The following is a 12,239-nucleotide window of genomic DNA, read 5'->3' as shown; positions in this document are numbered from 1 at the left end:
CCCCTCCCGCGCTGCCGGGGGCGGAGCTAGGGTGGAGGGGGCACCCCGCCCTGCCCGGCCCTCTCTCTGCGGGGCCTCTTCGCCATTGGGCGGCTCTCCAAAGGGCATCCCTGCCAGGACACAAAAAAGGGTCTTGTTCGGAGTCCCCAGGAGCCTCGGGGCCAAAACGCGGAGCGGGGTCGACACACGGAGGAAGGTCCTGTTCTGTGAGATGTGGGACCGTGGGCGTGTCCCTTCACCTCTTTGAGCCTCAGTTTCCTAATCTGTAAAATGGAGAAAATAGTGCTTTCCTTTTGGAGTGGTTGTGAAGTTCAGATGAGTGATGTTTCCAGAGCAGGTGAGCTTTTCAGCTCTCCAAATACCCAGACCCCGCCACCTCTACCCATCTCACGACTCAGACCTCTCTCTCCCGTTGTTTCTTTTCCGTGATCCCTCCCGTAGACCCCTAATTAAACTCCAGTAGCTCCTGCCTTTTAAACAGCCTTCCTCTTCCCCATCCTCAAGAGGGAGTGCTCATTTCTCTGATTCCTAGGCAGCAAAACTCCCAAGGAGCCGCCTCTGGTCGCCCCGCCTCAGGTTCCCTGCCCTCCTCTCGCTCCAGCGCTTGTCGGTCTGGCTCGGGAGATGGCTAGTTGAGGTCCTCGGGACCTCCTGTCACCGCACCTAAGGCGGCACCTCTAACCTCCCAGGATCGATGGCTCTTGATCATGCCTCCTTCCCAAACTCTCTCCTCTCTCGGTTTCTTTCGGATTCCCCGTATAACCTCGAACGGGGCTCTTTCTCAGGCACTTTTGCTTGTCCTTGCACCTCTGCGCACTCCGGGATACCAGACACCTCTTTCCTCTCCACGCTGCCTCCGTAGGTGACCCTCCCCTGATCCAAGACAGTTCCACTTGTGTGTCTATTTATCTGCCCTTGTAAACTTTAACTGCTCAAAAAGGAACCCTTATATGCACCCCAAATGCTACTCTCAAGCACTTCTCCCTGATGCATAACCCTTCCCCCTCTTCATTTTCTTCATAGAATTTATCCCACATGAAACGGTCTAGTTGATGTGTCTGTTTCCTTGTGTCCTTTACACCTTCCCTTGTGGGAGAGAAGTCAACTGTGCACATACCTTGTGCATGAGTAGCTAGTTGAGTGGTCTCAAAGTGTGGTTCCAAGACTAGCAGCCTCAACATCATCTGGGAACTTAGAAATGCAAATTCTCAGGCCCTACCCCGGATCTAAGGAAGCAGAAACTCTAGGGATCTGTGCAATCTGTGTTTTAACAAGCCCTCTAAGGGACTTATAGTTTGAAGAACAACTGACCTAGCACAAGGTCTCGTGCTCCCTAACTCTGAGCTGCATTAACGAGTCACATGCTTCAGGTGTTCAGTACAAATTAGCCTCTTTCATAACTAGAGATCTGGGGACATGTCAAAATCAGGGCTAGATTAGTATAAAAAAATAAATGTGGTATGTGCGTTCTTATGTGCATAGACTGTGAATGGACACACAATAAATCATTATGGTGGTTATTGCTCAGGAGGGAAAACAGTTGTTGGGAATCAGTAAGGAGAAAGGTTTACTTTTCATTGAATACTTCTTTGCATCTGGGATTTTTGTAATGTGTGTCCTATCTATTCAAATAATAGACAAAATGTACTTAAAATAAACAGAACCAGGCAGGGGTTCCCTTTCTCAGACCTTTCTCCCCATGCAGCCTGGCTCTGACTCTGGCTAGGCTCTGGAAGAAAAAGGACACTGTCCACCTCCCCCAACTCCGCCCCCTGCTGGCTGTCCCACAGTATGGCCCCATGGTCTCTGTTTCCTCTTTTTCACCCTTTTGGTCCTACCCCTGTCCCTCAGCAGGCTCCAGTCACAATAGATTCTCTAAATTCTCACTTGGCCTTGGGGCCTTTGCATATGCTCTTTCCTCCTGAAACTCTCTGCTCAATCTCACTCACTCTTCCTCATTCCTCTTATTTCAATGCTTCTTATCCCAGAAAGCCTCCCCTGATCATCACCGCCAACCAAAATGAACCCTGCCACGTATTCCGACAGCACAAGGAACTTCTAAGTGTGTTCTCAGTTGTAGAACGTATGTGCACATGTGGGTTTGTGTGGTTACTTGATCTGATTAGTCTCCACCAGCACAGGGTGGAGGTGAAAGCACCCACAATGGGGCTCATACCTGCCTTGTCCTTAGCTCTATCCTTGTCTTATACTGTTCATCCTGTTTGTCTGTCTGCCTCTGGCCTCAGGACCACTCTCTTGAAGATCCCTCCTTATCCTTGGATACTTTCCTTTCTAGCTCTTCTGTCAGGAGGCCTGTGATGATGGGAGTTTTTTCCATGTCTTTCTGAGTCTGTTTTCTCATATGTAAATTGAGGGAAAGTACTGACTTCCCAGGATTGTTGGGGGGAGAGGGCAGACACTGTAGGGAAAGCATCCCATACAGGTCCTACCTCATAGGACTGTATGTTTAGGACAGTGGCTGCGTCTCAGTACATTGTCATTTCCCTCACCTTTCTCAGTTTCATGGTAGCTGACTCTTCCCAAGGAGTATTTTCAGAAGACAGGTAACTGGGAATTAGGATAGCTCTTTTTAAAAAAAAATTTAAAAAATGTTTTTATTTATTGAGAGAGAAACAGAGCATGAGTGGGGAAGGGGCAGAGAGAGAGAGAGAGAGAGAGAGAGAGAGAGAATCTGAAACAGGTTCCAGGCCCTGAGCTGTCAGCACAGAGTCCGATGCAGGGCTCAAACTCAGGAACGAGATCATGACCTAGGCTGAAGTTGGACGCTCAACCAACTGAGCCATGCAGGTGCCCCAGGATAGCTCTTTAACAGTAGTAACAGGTTCCATTTATTAGGTTAGGCCTAATATTAATTGCTTTGCATGCCTATTAATTTTATTAAAAAAATTTTTTAATGTTTATTTTTGAGAGAGAGAGAGAGAGTGCCAGAGTGCGAGTGGGGGGTGGGAGGGGTGGGCGGGAAGCAGAGAGAGAGGGAGATACAGAATCTGAAGCAGGCTCCAGGCTCTGAGCTGGCAGCACAGAGCTGGATGTGGGGCTCAAACTCACGAATGGTGAGATCATGACCTGAGTTGAAGTTGGACACTTAACCGACTGAGCCATCCAGGCACCCCATATACTTTTGTAAGTAGGCTTTACGCCCAGGAGAGTCCAACGTGGGGCTTGAATTCATGACCCTGAGATCAAGACCTGATTTCAGATCAAGAGTTGGACGCTTAACTCTCAGAGCCACCCAGGCGCCCCTGCATGCATCATATTATTTAATTCTCATAACAATCCTGTGAGGTAGCAACTATGTCTATTCCCTCCCTCCCCCTGAGAAACCAGGACTTTGAGGATTAGATGTAACACACCCAAGGTCACAGTTACTAAGTAGAAAAGTCAGATTTGTCTTATTCATCCTTTTACCCAGTCAGCAATTATTTATTCAGTGTCTACTATGTCTAGGCTCTGTGCTTAGCAGCTGGAGTTATAATGATGAGAGAATAAAGGGATTTGACTAGTCATATCTAGAAAAGCTTTTAGGAGGAAGTGACAACAAAGCTGGAGTCTGAAGGAGGAGGATGTTGCTTCCAAGGGCTAAGTTTTTGGCTGAAGTTTTTCCCCATCTTTGAGGGTCAACTTAGAATCTGTCCACCACTGAAACCCCTGGCTTTCAGGAGGTTTCTGCAGTGCCACTTAGCCTCTGATTGGATCTCCAGGGAAGGTGAACTCACTATCTCCAGAGGACTGTGATAGAAAGGGAAGTTCTGGAAGGCCTAGGAAAACCATGTGGTCCTGACACATTTTATTTTTTTTTTTTTTTTTTTAAATTTTTTTTTTCAACGTTTATTTATTTTTAGGACAGAGAGAGACAGAGCATGATCGGGGGAGGGGCAGAGAGAGAGGGGGACACAGAATCGGAAACAGGCTCCAGGCTCCGAGACATCAGCCCAGAGCCTGACGCGGGGCTCGAACTCACGGACCGCGAGATCGTGACCTGGCTGAAGTCGGACGCTTAACCGACTGCGCCGCCCAGGCGCCCCGGTCCTGACACATTTTAGAACCCAGAGCTGAGGGTATGACCCAGGGGACCTCTGCCCCCCCTCCCTCACACCACCACCACACTAAGGCTTTCCTCTCCCTCTGGGGCTGGGGAATGGTGGTAGGAAAGCAATTAGCTCAATAAAGCTGTAAGGAAACACAGAGGAGATCTAGATGTCTCCTGGTGGGAAGTATTTTAAAAAGTGTCCCTGAGGATATATTTGAACAGGATCTTGAAAGATGAGTAGGAGTTTGGGACCGCGTTGGGTGAAGCCAGCTTGAAGGAGCCAAGTTTGGGTTTGGAATCCCCATCACTGCTGGGTGACTTCAACATTGTATCATAGGGACAGTATCAGAGCTACCTCATAGAGCAGGTGTAAGGTTTAGACAACACAGTGTTAACGTAAACTAAACAGTGGCCAGCACAGATTAAAGATACAATAAATTAACCAATGTTGGTAAGGAACAGCCACCTTCAAATTGCAAGGAAGCCTTGCAAAGCATCCTGTGTAGCAGGTGAGGGAAGGTGTGTGATGAGAAATGTGGGCAGGGGTCAGACCAGGCAGGGGTGCAAATGCCAGGATAAGGATTCAAAAAAAAAAAAAAAAAAATTAAGCAAGGATTGACAGATGAGCCAGGATTGGTAGGGCGGGACTAGGGGAGTGATGAGGAAGAAGCAGCCATGAGGAAGCTGTGGCATGACCCGGCAGAGTGGAGGCGGGCAAAGCACCAGAGTTCTCGTTCTTTGTCTTCAAGCAGGTCAGGTAGGGCTTAGACCTGGGGCGGCAGCCACGATGAGTCCTTCCCTGACAGGGTCGCTGAAGGTCGACGCCTGGGCAGGCCTAGAGGCTGGTGGCCTCGCGCCACCTGGTGGCTGCAGAAGGTACTCAGCCGAGAGCAGGGAGACCGCAAAATCTGGCATTTTGCTCTGGGAAACTGAGGCAGGAAGCCGGTGGGGGTGGGGGCTTAGGACCTTCCGATTGGGCCTCGTCCCTCTTCTAACCCCATTTTACAGACAGGGTAACCGAGGAGAAGGGAAGGCGAACAACGTTGGGTAAGGAGTTTCTCAAACGGAGGGCTTCAAGACACTAGGAGTCAAGAGTCTGAGAGTCTCTTTAATGGCATCAATGGTGTGGAGCTTCGTTTGCCATTCGGTTGGGCAGGGAGAAAATTAGAGAGGAGGAAGAGAAGCCGTAGTCCTTCCCGCCCACCCGGAGGTAAAGGCTTTTAAGAGTACCCCGGAAAGCAGAGTTTTATAGATCCTATTTGCATACGAACGTAGTCACCTGGAGTTAAACTCCATCCCTTTAATCTCTGGTCCAATTTGTCCCGAAGCCGCGAAGGAAGTCCCTCGTGAATACCTCTAAATTCCGCCCCCTCTAAGCCCCGCCCACAGGGCTGGGCTTCATTGCACGTGCTCGCCCAGCTCCCTCGCGATCCGCCCCTTGGGAAGACTCATTGTCGAGGCGGGGGGAGACGGGGAATCGTAGGGATCGTTAATCATGGAAAAATCAAATAAAGAGAAGGCCCTGAAGTAATGTTTGTTAAATTTTTACCGGAAGTTTTTATCACAGTTCGAGATATTGACAGGCCTTGGCCTTCACTTCTCAGAGCTGCTTATCCTTACTCCCACCCCTTTAGTTGGTGGGGTCCCGCGTGGCCGGCCTCGCCCGGCGGACTTCAATTCCCAGCGTGCTCCGCAGGACCGTGCGTGGCAGCGGCGCGTGACGTCGGGGGAGGGAGCTGGCCAGTGCTGAGGGGGCGCGGCGCGGAGGGGCGCGGAGCCGGGCGGCTCGGGGCCCAGAGAGCGCCGCGGCCGGGAGCCCGCCGGCCCCTGACAGCCCCCTCCCCCCGGCGGACGACGACGACGAGAACGAGGGCGCCGGTCATGGCGGAGCAGCGAACCGAGCGCGGGCCCTGAGCACCACCGCATGGAGCGGGACGAACGGCCGCCTAGCGGAGGGGGAGGCGGCGGGGGCTCGGCGGGGTTCCTGGAGCCGCCCGCCGCGCTCCCTCCGCCGCCGCGCAACGGTGGGTGAGGGGCGTGTGGAGCCTGGGCCCAGGAAGAACCGACTGCCTGTCCCTTAGCCCCGGGGGTTTCCCCCCCTCTCGGCCGACTTTTTGGGAAGCCGCAGCGGCTCTGGGTCTCCTCGGCGTGGACCTTCACCCGGGTCCCCTCAGCGCGGACCCTCCCTCTCCTCCCCCGTCCTACTCAGTGTGGACCCTCCCCCTCCTTCCCCGTTCCCCTCAGCGCGGACCCTCCCCCTGCCCGGTTCCTTCAACCTGGACCTTCGTTTCCCCCTCCCTTCTGTCCCCTCAGCACAGGCCTCCCCTCCCCCCGTCCCCTGTGCGCGAATCCTCCTCCCTCCCCCCAGGTCCCCTCAGCTCCGAGCCCTCCCCTTCCCTGGGTCCCTACAGTGCAGAGCCTCCCTGGCCCCCCACCTCGCGTCTCGTCAGTGGGGGGCTTCCCCTCCCCCTCGGGTCCCCTATGCTCAGAGCCTCCCCTTCCTTCCCCCCCAAGAGGGTCCCTTCAGCGCGCTCCCCTCCCCCCCGCCCCGGCCTTCTCCCACGCGGGTGCCCCCTCCCTCCGCGGACGCCACACCCTCGTCCCCGTCGTTCTCTGTGCCCTCACCTTTCTGGAAGCCGCTTTCCTGCTCCTATGTTGTCCCGGGCCTCCCGTGCCACCCCCGTAAGCTCCGCGAGCCTCCACCTCTGCCCCGACCCCCCAGTTCGTTAGCTACCCGCTCAGCGGTTCCTTTTTCGGACCTCTCGGTGCCTGCTCCACACCCCATTCCTCCGCTCCTGCTCAGCCCTTTTCTCTGCTGGTTTAGATCTGTGGCCCGGCCAGGCGCTCGGGACACCTGCCTCTTTCCTCTCTTCCACCGGCCCGTCCCGGTCCGCGCCTGCCCGAGCTCAGCTCTCCTTTTCCCTTTCGCGGTCCCGGACCCAGGCGCTGAGAATTCCTCACCTGGCCCGGCCCTTCCTCCCGCTCTCCCCTGCCCCCACGTCCGGGCCAAGTCCTTGGGTTCCTCCCGGCTGACTCGCCCTCCTCCCCCCCGGCTCCCTCCTTCCTCAGGGTGTTTTATTTGTATCTGTTTGATATTTTCCCCTTCGGTGTTTGCCGCGGAATGTTTTTATTGGTAACGTGTAAGGAGCTTTTGTGAGGTCGTAAAAGGTGAACTTTTGAACTTGGAAAGCGCCCTGGAGCAATTAGCGCAGGCGATAGCCCCGGGAGGCCTGCATTACAAAGGGTGCTCGTACCGGCCGGCAAACGCTCCGGCTGCAAACCCGATTTATTTATTTATTTGCCCTGCCTTCCACCTTTCACATCTTCCTCATTTCCGAATAAAGGGCGCCTCCTCCCCTCTCTGCGCCATAAACTCGCAATTCTCTGAAAGATCTAGGACCGAACAGTGTCTAACAAGTAACAGATTTCAAATTGAATGCAAACACCCGGGACAGTTAGGAGGCACTAAAAATTAATTGCTTCAGCAAGAAGCTTCTCAATCAGGACAGTGACCTGGCAGGTGTGAGGAAAGTATCCCGAAAATAGGTCAGTTAGGCGAATGAATGAGGAACGGCAGAAGGAGAGATTTTTGGGGTGAATCTGCGCGTTCATGTATTTATTGACTCATCAAGCATTTGCTACTGCCAGTTTAGTGGATCTGGTGTTTTTACCAGTTAAAAGTCTGTTTAGAAAAGAGCCTGGTTAACTTCACTTGATGTGCTGACCAAATAGTGGTATGTTTTAAAAACTCTTGTCCTTTTTTAGGCTGTATGTGATGTGTGCCATCTAGGTGGCTGGCAGTCCCATGAGGTGTCTTTGGAGAATAATTTCTGAATGTGAACATGTTTTGAGATCAATAAAATCCCGTGTCACAAAGGAGGAGGCTGGAATCCATTGAGGGTAGAAGACGACAGTATCATAGGAACAAAGGATTTCTTTAATGCTTTTGATTTTTTTAAGCTTTTAAAGTGGAGATTTGTTTTGGTATTTATGTATGGATGTTGTAAATCCTGATCTAAAATTTACCACGCTGCACTTTTACCTAAGCTACATCTATCTTATAGCCCGTATTAAGTGTATCCATTTTCATAATGTCTTTGTATGTGTGTGTACTTCCTGTACCCACCTGTGCGTTAACATGTAGATGATTGATTTTACTACAGACATTACTTTCAATTCTGCTTGAGAATGTTGTAAGGGAAACCTAGGAACTGCATTTGCTATTAATTATTCATTAGTACATTTTAAAGAACTCATTGGTAATTTTAACTCTTAATCAGATTTCCCATTCATAGTCTCATTTCCTCAATTGGTCAGAACCATTTTAAAGACTGTTATCGAGCATTCCATTTAGGCCAAGGTGGCTTTAATATTTTACATCAGTTCGATTTAGTGCTATAAATATTTCCTTTTTGTTGAAAACACAGTGGGGACTTTGGACAGTTTGGGCTTAAAATACATGAAATGTTGAGTGTTGTGGGATATTTTAGTGTAAAAACCAGCATTGTGTACTGTTTTACAATTTATGTTCATTATCTCTTGCGATTATAATTTAACATGCTCCCAGAAGAATTACCAAAATAGAAAAAATAAAAAAGAAAGTTTATCTTTGGCATGGTGGGAACTTGTTTCTTCCTTTTATACTTCCTAATGTTTTTCTCCAAAAGTAAGTGAAACTGCTTAAGTTCTAAGCAGAGAAAATGAATTCTTCTGGCTCTGTATCCTAATGACCGATTTACATTTTGTATGAAATATCTGTAATAGATCGCTGTTTAGATAGGAGGTCTTTTGGTTTGTGTCCTGAAGAACTAAACTGGAGGTGGAATTTTAGAAATGCTTTCCTGCCGGAAACGCCATTGATGCTGAATTTACAGTCCTTTAGATGTTTTTTATTATTCTATCGAAACAGAGTTGCTAGCCTTTTGATGCACCATCACCCTTTCAGGAATTTCATGTGCTGACTGCGCTAGATATTTTCAGTTGTTGCTGTAGGTTTTCATAACAAACATGAACTCGTTCAGTCATGATAGAGGGACTCTCCTTTTGGGGTTTCAAAGGGAGACAAAAGATTTGGGGAAGTATGTGCTGAATATTTGTTATATTTTAACAGAATGAGGTAGTAATCTTTTAGATATTCCAAGTAAAGGAAGGTTATAAGCCATTAATCAGTAATTAAAAGCATGTTTTCTGTAACTACACTTCAGAGGAAATGGGGAGAAGTTCGCTAAATAACTTAATGCCTTTTTCCTGGTATGACCATGCCATGCAAATGTTTATCCCTGAAAATATCAGATTTTTTCCATGACAGTTTAACTTTTCAGTTCTGTGACTTTAAAAGTTAATTAGGAGTCCCCTCCGAATTTTCTACTTTCATTAAAAAAAAAAGCAACAACATACTCTGGTACTGTTGCTTAGTACAAGTGGCACACAGGTATTTTGTATTAAGTTCGTGACCTCCAAAGAACACTGAAAGGCAACAATGAACGGATTCACTGGTGATTTTGAGCAGCTGAGGTGTGAGATGACCACATTTCTGATCTCATATTTACCACCCATCAAATTCTTTGTGAGCATTTCTGCTCCTTGTAATGAAAATACGATCGTGACATGCTTCCTAATTTGTAAATTATTCTGAATTCCATAGGAAAAAGGTATGTGGTGTGTGTGTATGGCATGTGTTAGCATGTGAAAGGGAGTTAGATGGAGAGGATAATGAAAAAAAAAAAAACCTGGTAGATTTCCTCAACTACGGCCAAATCCTACATTTCCATATTTTATTCATAATTTCTTAGTTTATAATTTTCCTCCTTTTTCCTGGTGTTGTGGGGCTAAGGTGAAAAATAAGCCTTAGGTTAAAATAACCTATTTTTAGGTTAGTGGAGGGTAGAAATGCCAACTGCTATACTGATAAAAAGAAGTTTCTTATAACACTTGTAGTGCTTGTTGTGCAAGTTCGCTTTAAATTGCTAATGATGTTTGGGAGTTTGGGGGCCTGGGGCTGTGTATGTTTCATCTTGTATTAAGATACCGTCACTTGGTTTTTATAACTAGGTAGATATTTATTGGTTTTTGTTGAATAAGTTGGTCCATTAATGAATTGTGTTGAGATCACAACTTCTGGCTTCAGAATTTCAAAAGCCAGGATAGCTTCTTCCAAATCAGGAGACTTCGTTTTCAACAAGCTCATCTAGATCTTGGGGGCCTTCTCATAATTTTTGGCTATTTAATTTTATGTTGTAGCCAAGTTAAAGGATACTTTCTAAGTATTTACATGTATATAATTAGGTTGAAAGTTTTTGAGAAGATAGCTTTTAAGAGCAAATTCTACGTTGTTGGTCAAATCTTTTAAAGTAGTACCATCAAAATGCTTTATTTTGTGTGAACCAATCACTTTATATGTGAAAAAGGGTCATAGAAAAATTAAAATTCTGAATCAACAGATAAACAAAACTTGCATTACTACAAAACGTCCTTGAAACAGTTTTGAACAGAAGGTAGCTACTGAATATGCCCATACAAGTAAAGATTTAAAATACTTAAATTTTCATTGCTTTGAAAGTATTTCCCAAACCAAGACATTATAAAAGAAAAAATTTTGTTTCAAACTTTTACATTTTTAAGGACGTTTTTTTTAGCTCAGGTAATTTCTTAAGGGTTTATGGATGCCTCTGATTGATAGCTAGAGTTCAGAAATACCAGAATTATTAAAGTCAGCAAGAAGTGCTGAGCAGGTGATTTTTTTTTTTTTCGGGTGTTCAGCCCCTCTTAGAGCCATAGTTTCAGATTTATCTGAGTTTAATCTTAAAAAAAAAAAAAACAAAAAACCTTTGGATATAACTTTGATAACACAGTATTCTGAGAATCAAGCCCAGTGTTCTATTTATTACTTGTTTTCCAACATGGCTTGTCTGTATGAAAAGGATAAGGCTATTAGACTATAGATCATGGAAAATTAGAAGAAAGACATTGTGAGATGTCTAACTTGCTTTTCAGTGTGATTTAAAATTAATTGTAAACGAGAGAACTTTGAGAGAATAAAATGCTTCCGACTTTATTTTGTCCTTATTACCTGCTGTTCAACAGCAGCCTGTGTAGAACAGCTTCTCAAGAAAACATTTTTTTTTTTTTTTTGCTAGTTATGACTATTTAAATAAGACTTTACTGTGTAACCTGGTAATTCTAATTAACAGTGATTTAGTTGGGGAGCAAACCAGGATTTCCTCAGCTGGCTGCTGGGGAGCTGAATTGCTTTTTTCCCCACCCCCAGCTGCACCAAATCTTTTGATCCCTAAGCTACAGTGGTTGTCATTTGAGAAAGCAAACTGAGAGAAAATAAGTCGTGAAAATAGCCTACTTTGAGGCTTCACTTGCATTTTTGAATTTTTGTTCTTAAAAAAAATTACAGGAATAATTGAATCTTCAAAATTTATATTGAATGGAGCAAACTCATGTCTAAATAGAAAATTCTTGGATTTCCTTAACGAATACACTTCTTTAAAAATTTTGGGGTTGTTTTAATACTGATAATCACTATTTCAGAAGGGAAATTATCCTAAGTATAAATTCACAGGAGGCATTCTAGTGCTTTGAATTTCGTTAGGAATGGATGTTTGGGGGAAAGGAGCCTTTATGCAATGGAAAAATTTTCATTCAAGGTAGTTTGTGGTTTCTAAACCATCAGAATTATATAATTCCAAATAACGAATCAGAAATTCTTCAGTCATATACTAAATAAACTCTACAATGTGTTATAATAAGAGTTAACTTTAAAAAATATATTCAAATAAAGAGATTTTTGGATCCTAATTGCAGATTGCACACCCTTCAGTTTGTTTATACCAGAGAAGCTATTCAAGCATAAACCACAGATGGCAGTAGTAGCATATTTTTCTATTTTCTAGAGGGATTCTTGCCTTTAAATTGGTGTCAATTCAATGGGCACTGTTGATAAGTCAGCTGGCAAGTGTAATGTTTCCAAAACCAATTCCCTAGGCAGTGACATGTAATGTATTCCGGAAACAAATCCGAGCATTTGATTTGAAGATACACTCTGTGGGTGGTTTGGACCAGAATAGTGACTTTGTCAAAGGGAAAATTATAAAGAGAACTTCTTAATAGTGATAGAGGGTATTGAGTAATAAACACACTGGAACTGTAGATGTGATATTAGCATAGGATGTATTTGTAT

The 12,239-nt window shown here is 46.1% G+C and overlaps 1 protein-coding gene across 2 annotated transcripts in view; it reads left to right on the top strand.

The window, feature by feature from the left end:
• The first annotated feature begins 5,818 nt into the window (after window positions 1-5,818).
• The window catches only part of NR6A1 (nuclear receptor subfamily 6 group A member 1), a 232,249-nt gene continuing 225,828 nt past the window's right edge, over window positions 5,819-12,239 (top strand). For both annotated transcript variants that reach the window (XM_023242705.2, XM_023242704.2), the window contains exon 1: window positions 5,819-6,075. In XM_023242705.2, the coding sequence (XP_023098473.1) occupies window positions 5,976-6,075 (100 nt within the window). In that variant the 5' untranslated portion in view covers window positions 5,819-5,975. The remainder of the gene's footprint in view (window positions 6,076-12,239) is intronic.

The sequence above is a fragment of the Felis catus genome, chromosome D4, assembly GCF_018350175.1.
Source record: "Felis catus isolate Fca126 chromosome D4, F.catus_Fca126_mat1.0, whole genome shotgun sequence".
In the NCBI taxonomy this organism is placed as follows: Eukaryota; Metazoa; Chordata; class Mammalia; order Carnivora; family Felidae; genus Felis; species Felis catus.
The sequence above is the reverse complement of the archived record's forward strand: the minus strand, read 5'-3'. Positions and strand labels throughout refer to the sequence as shown.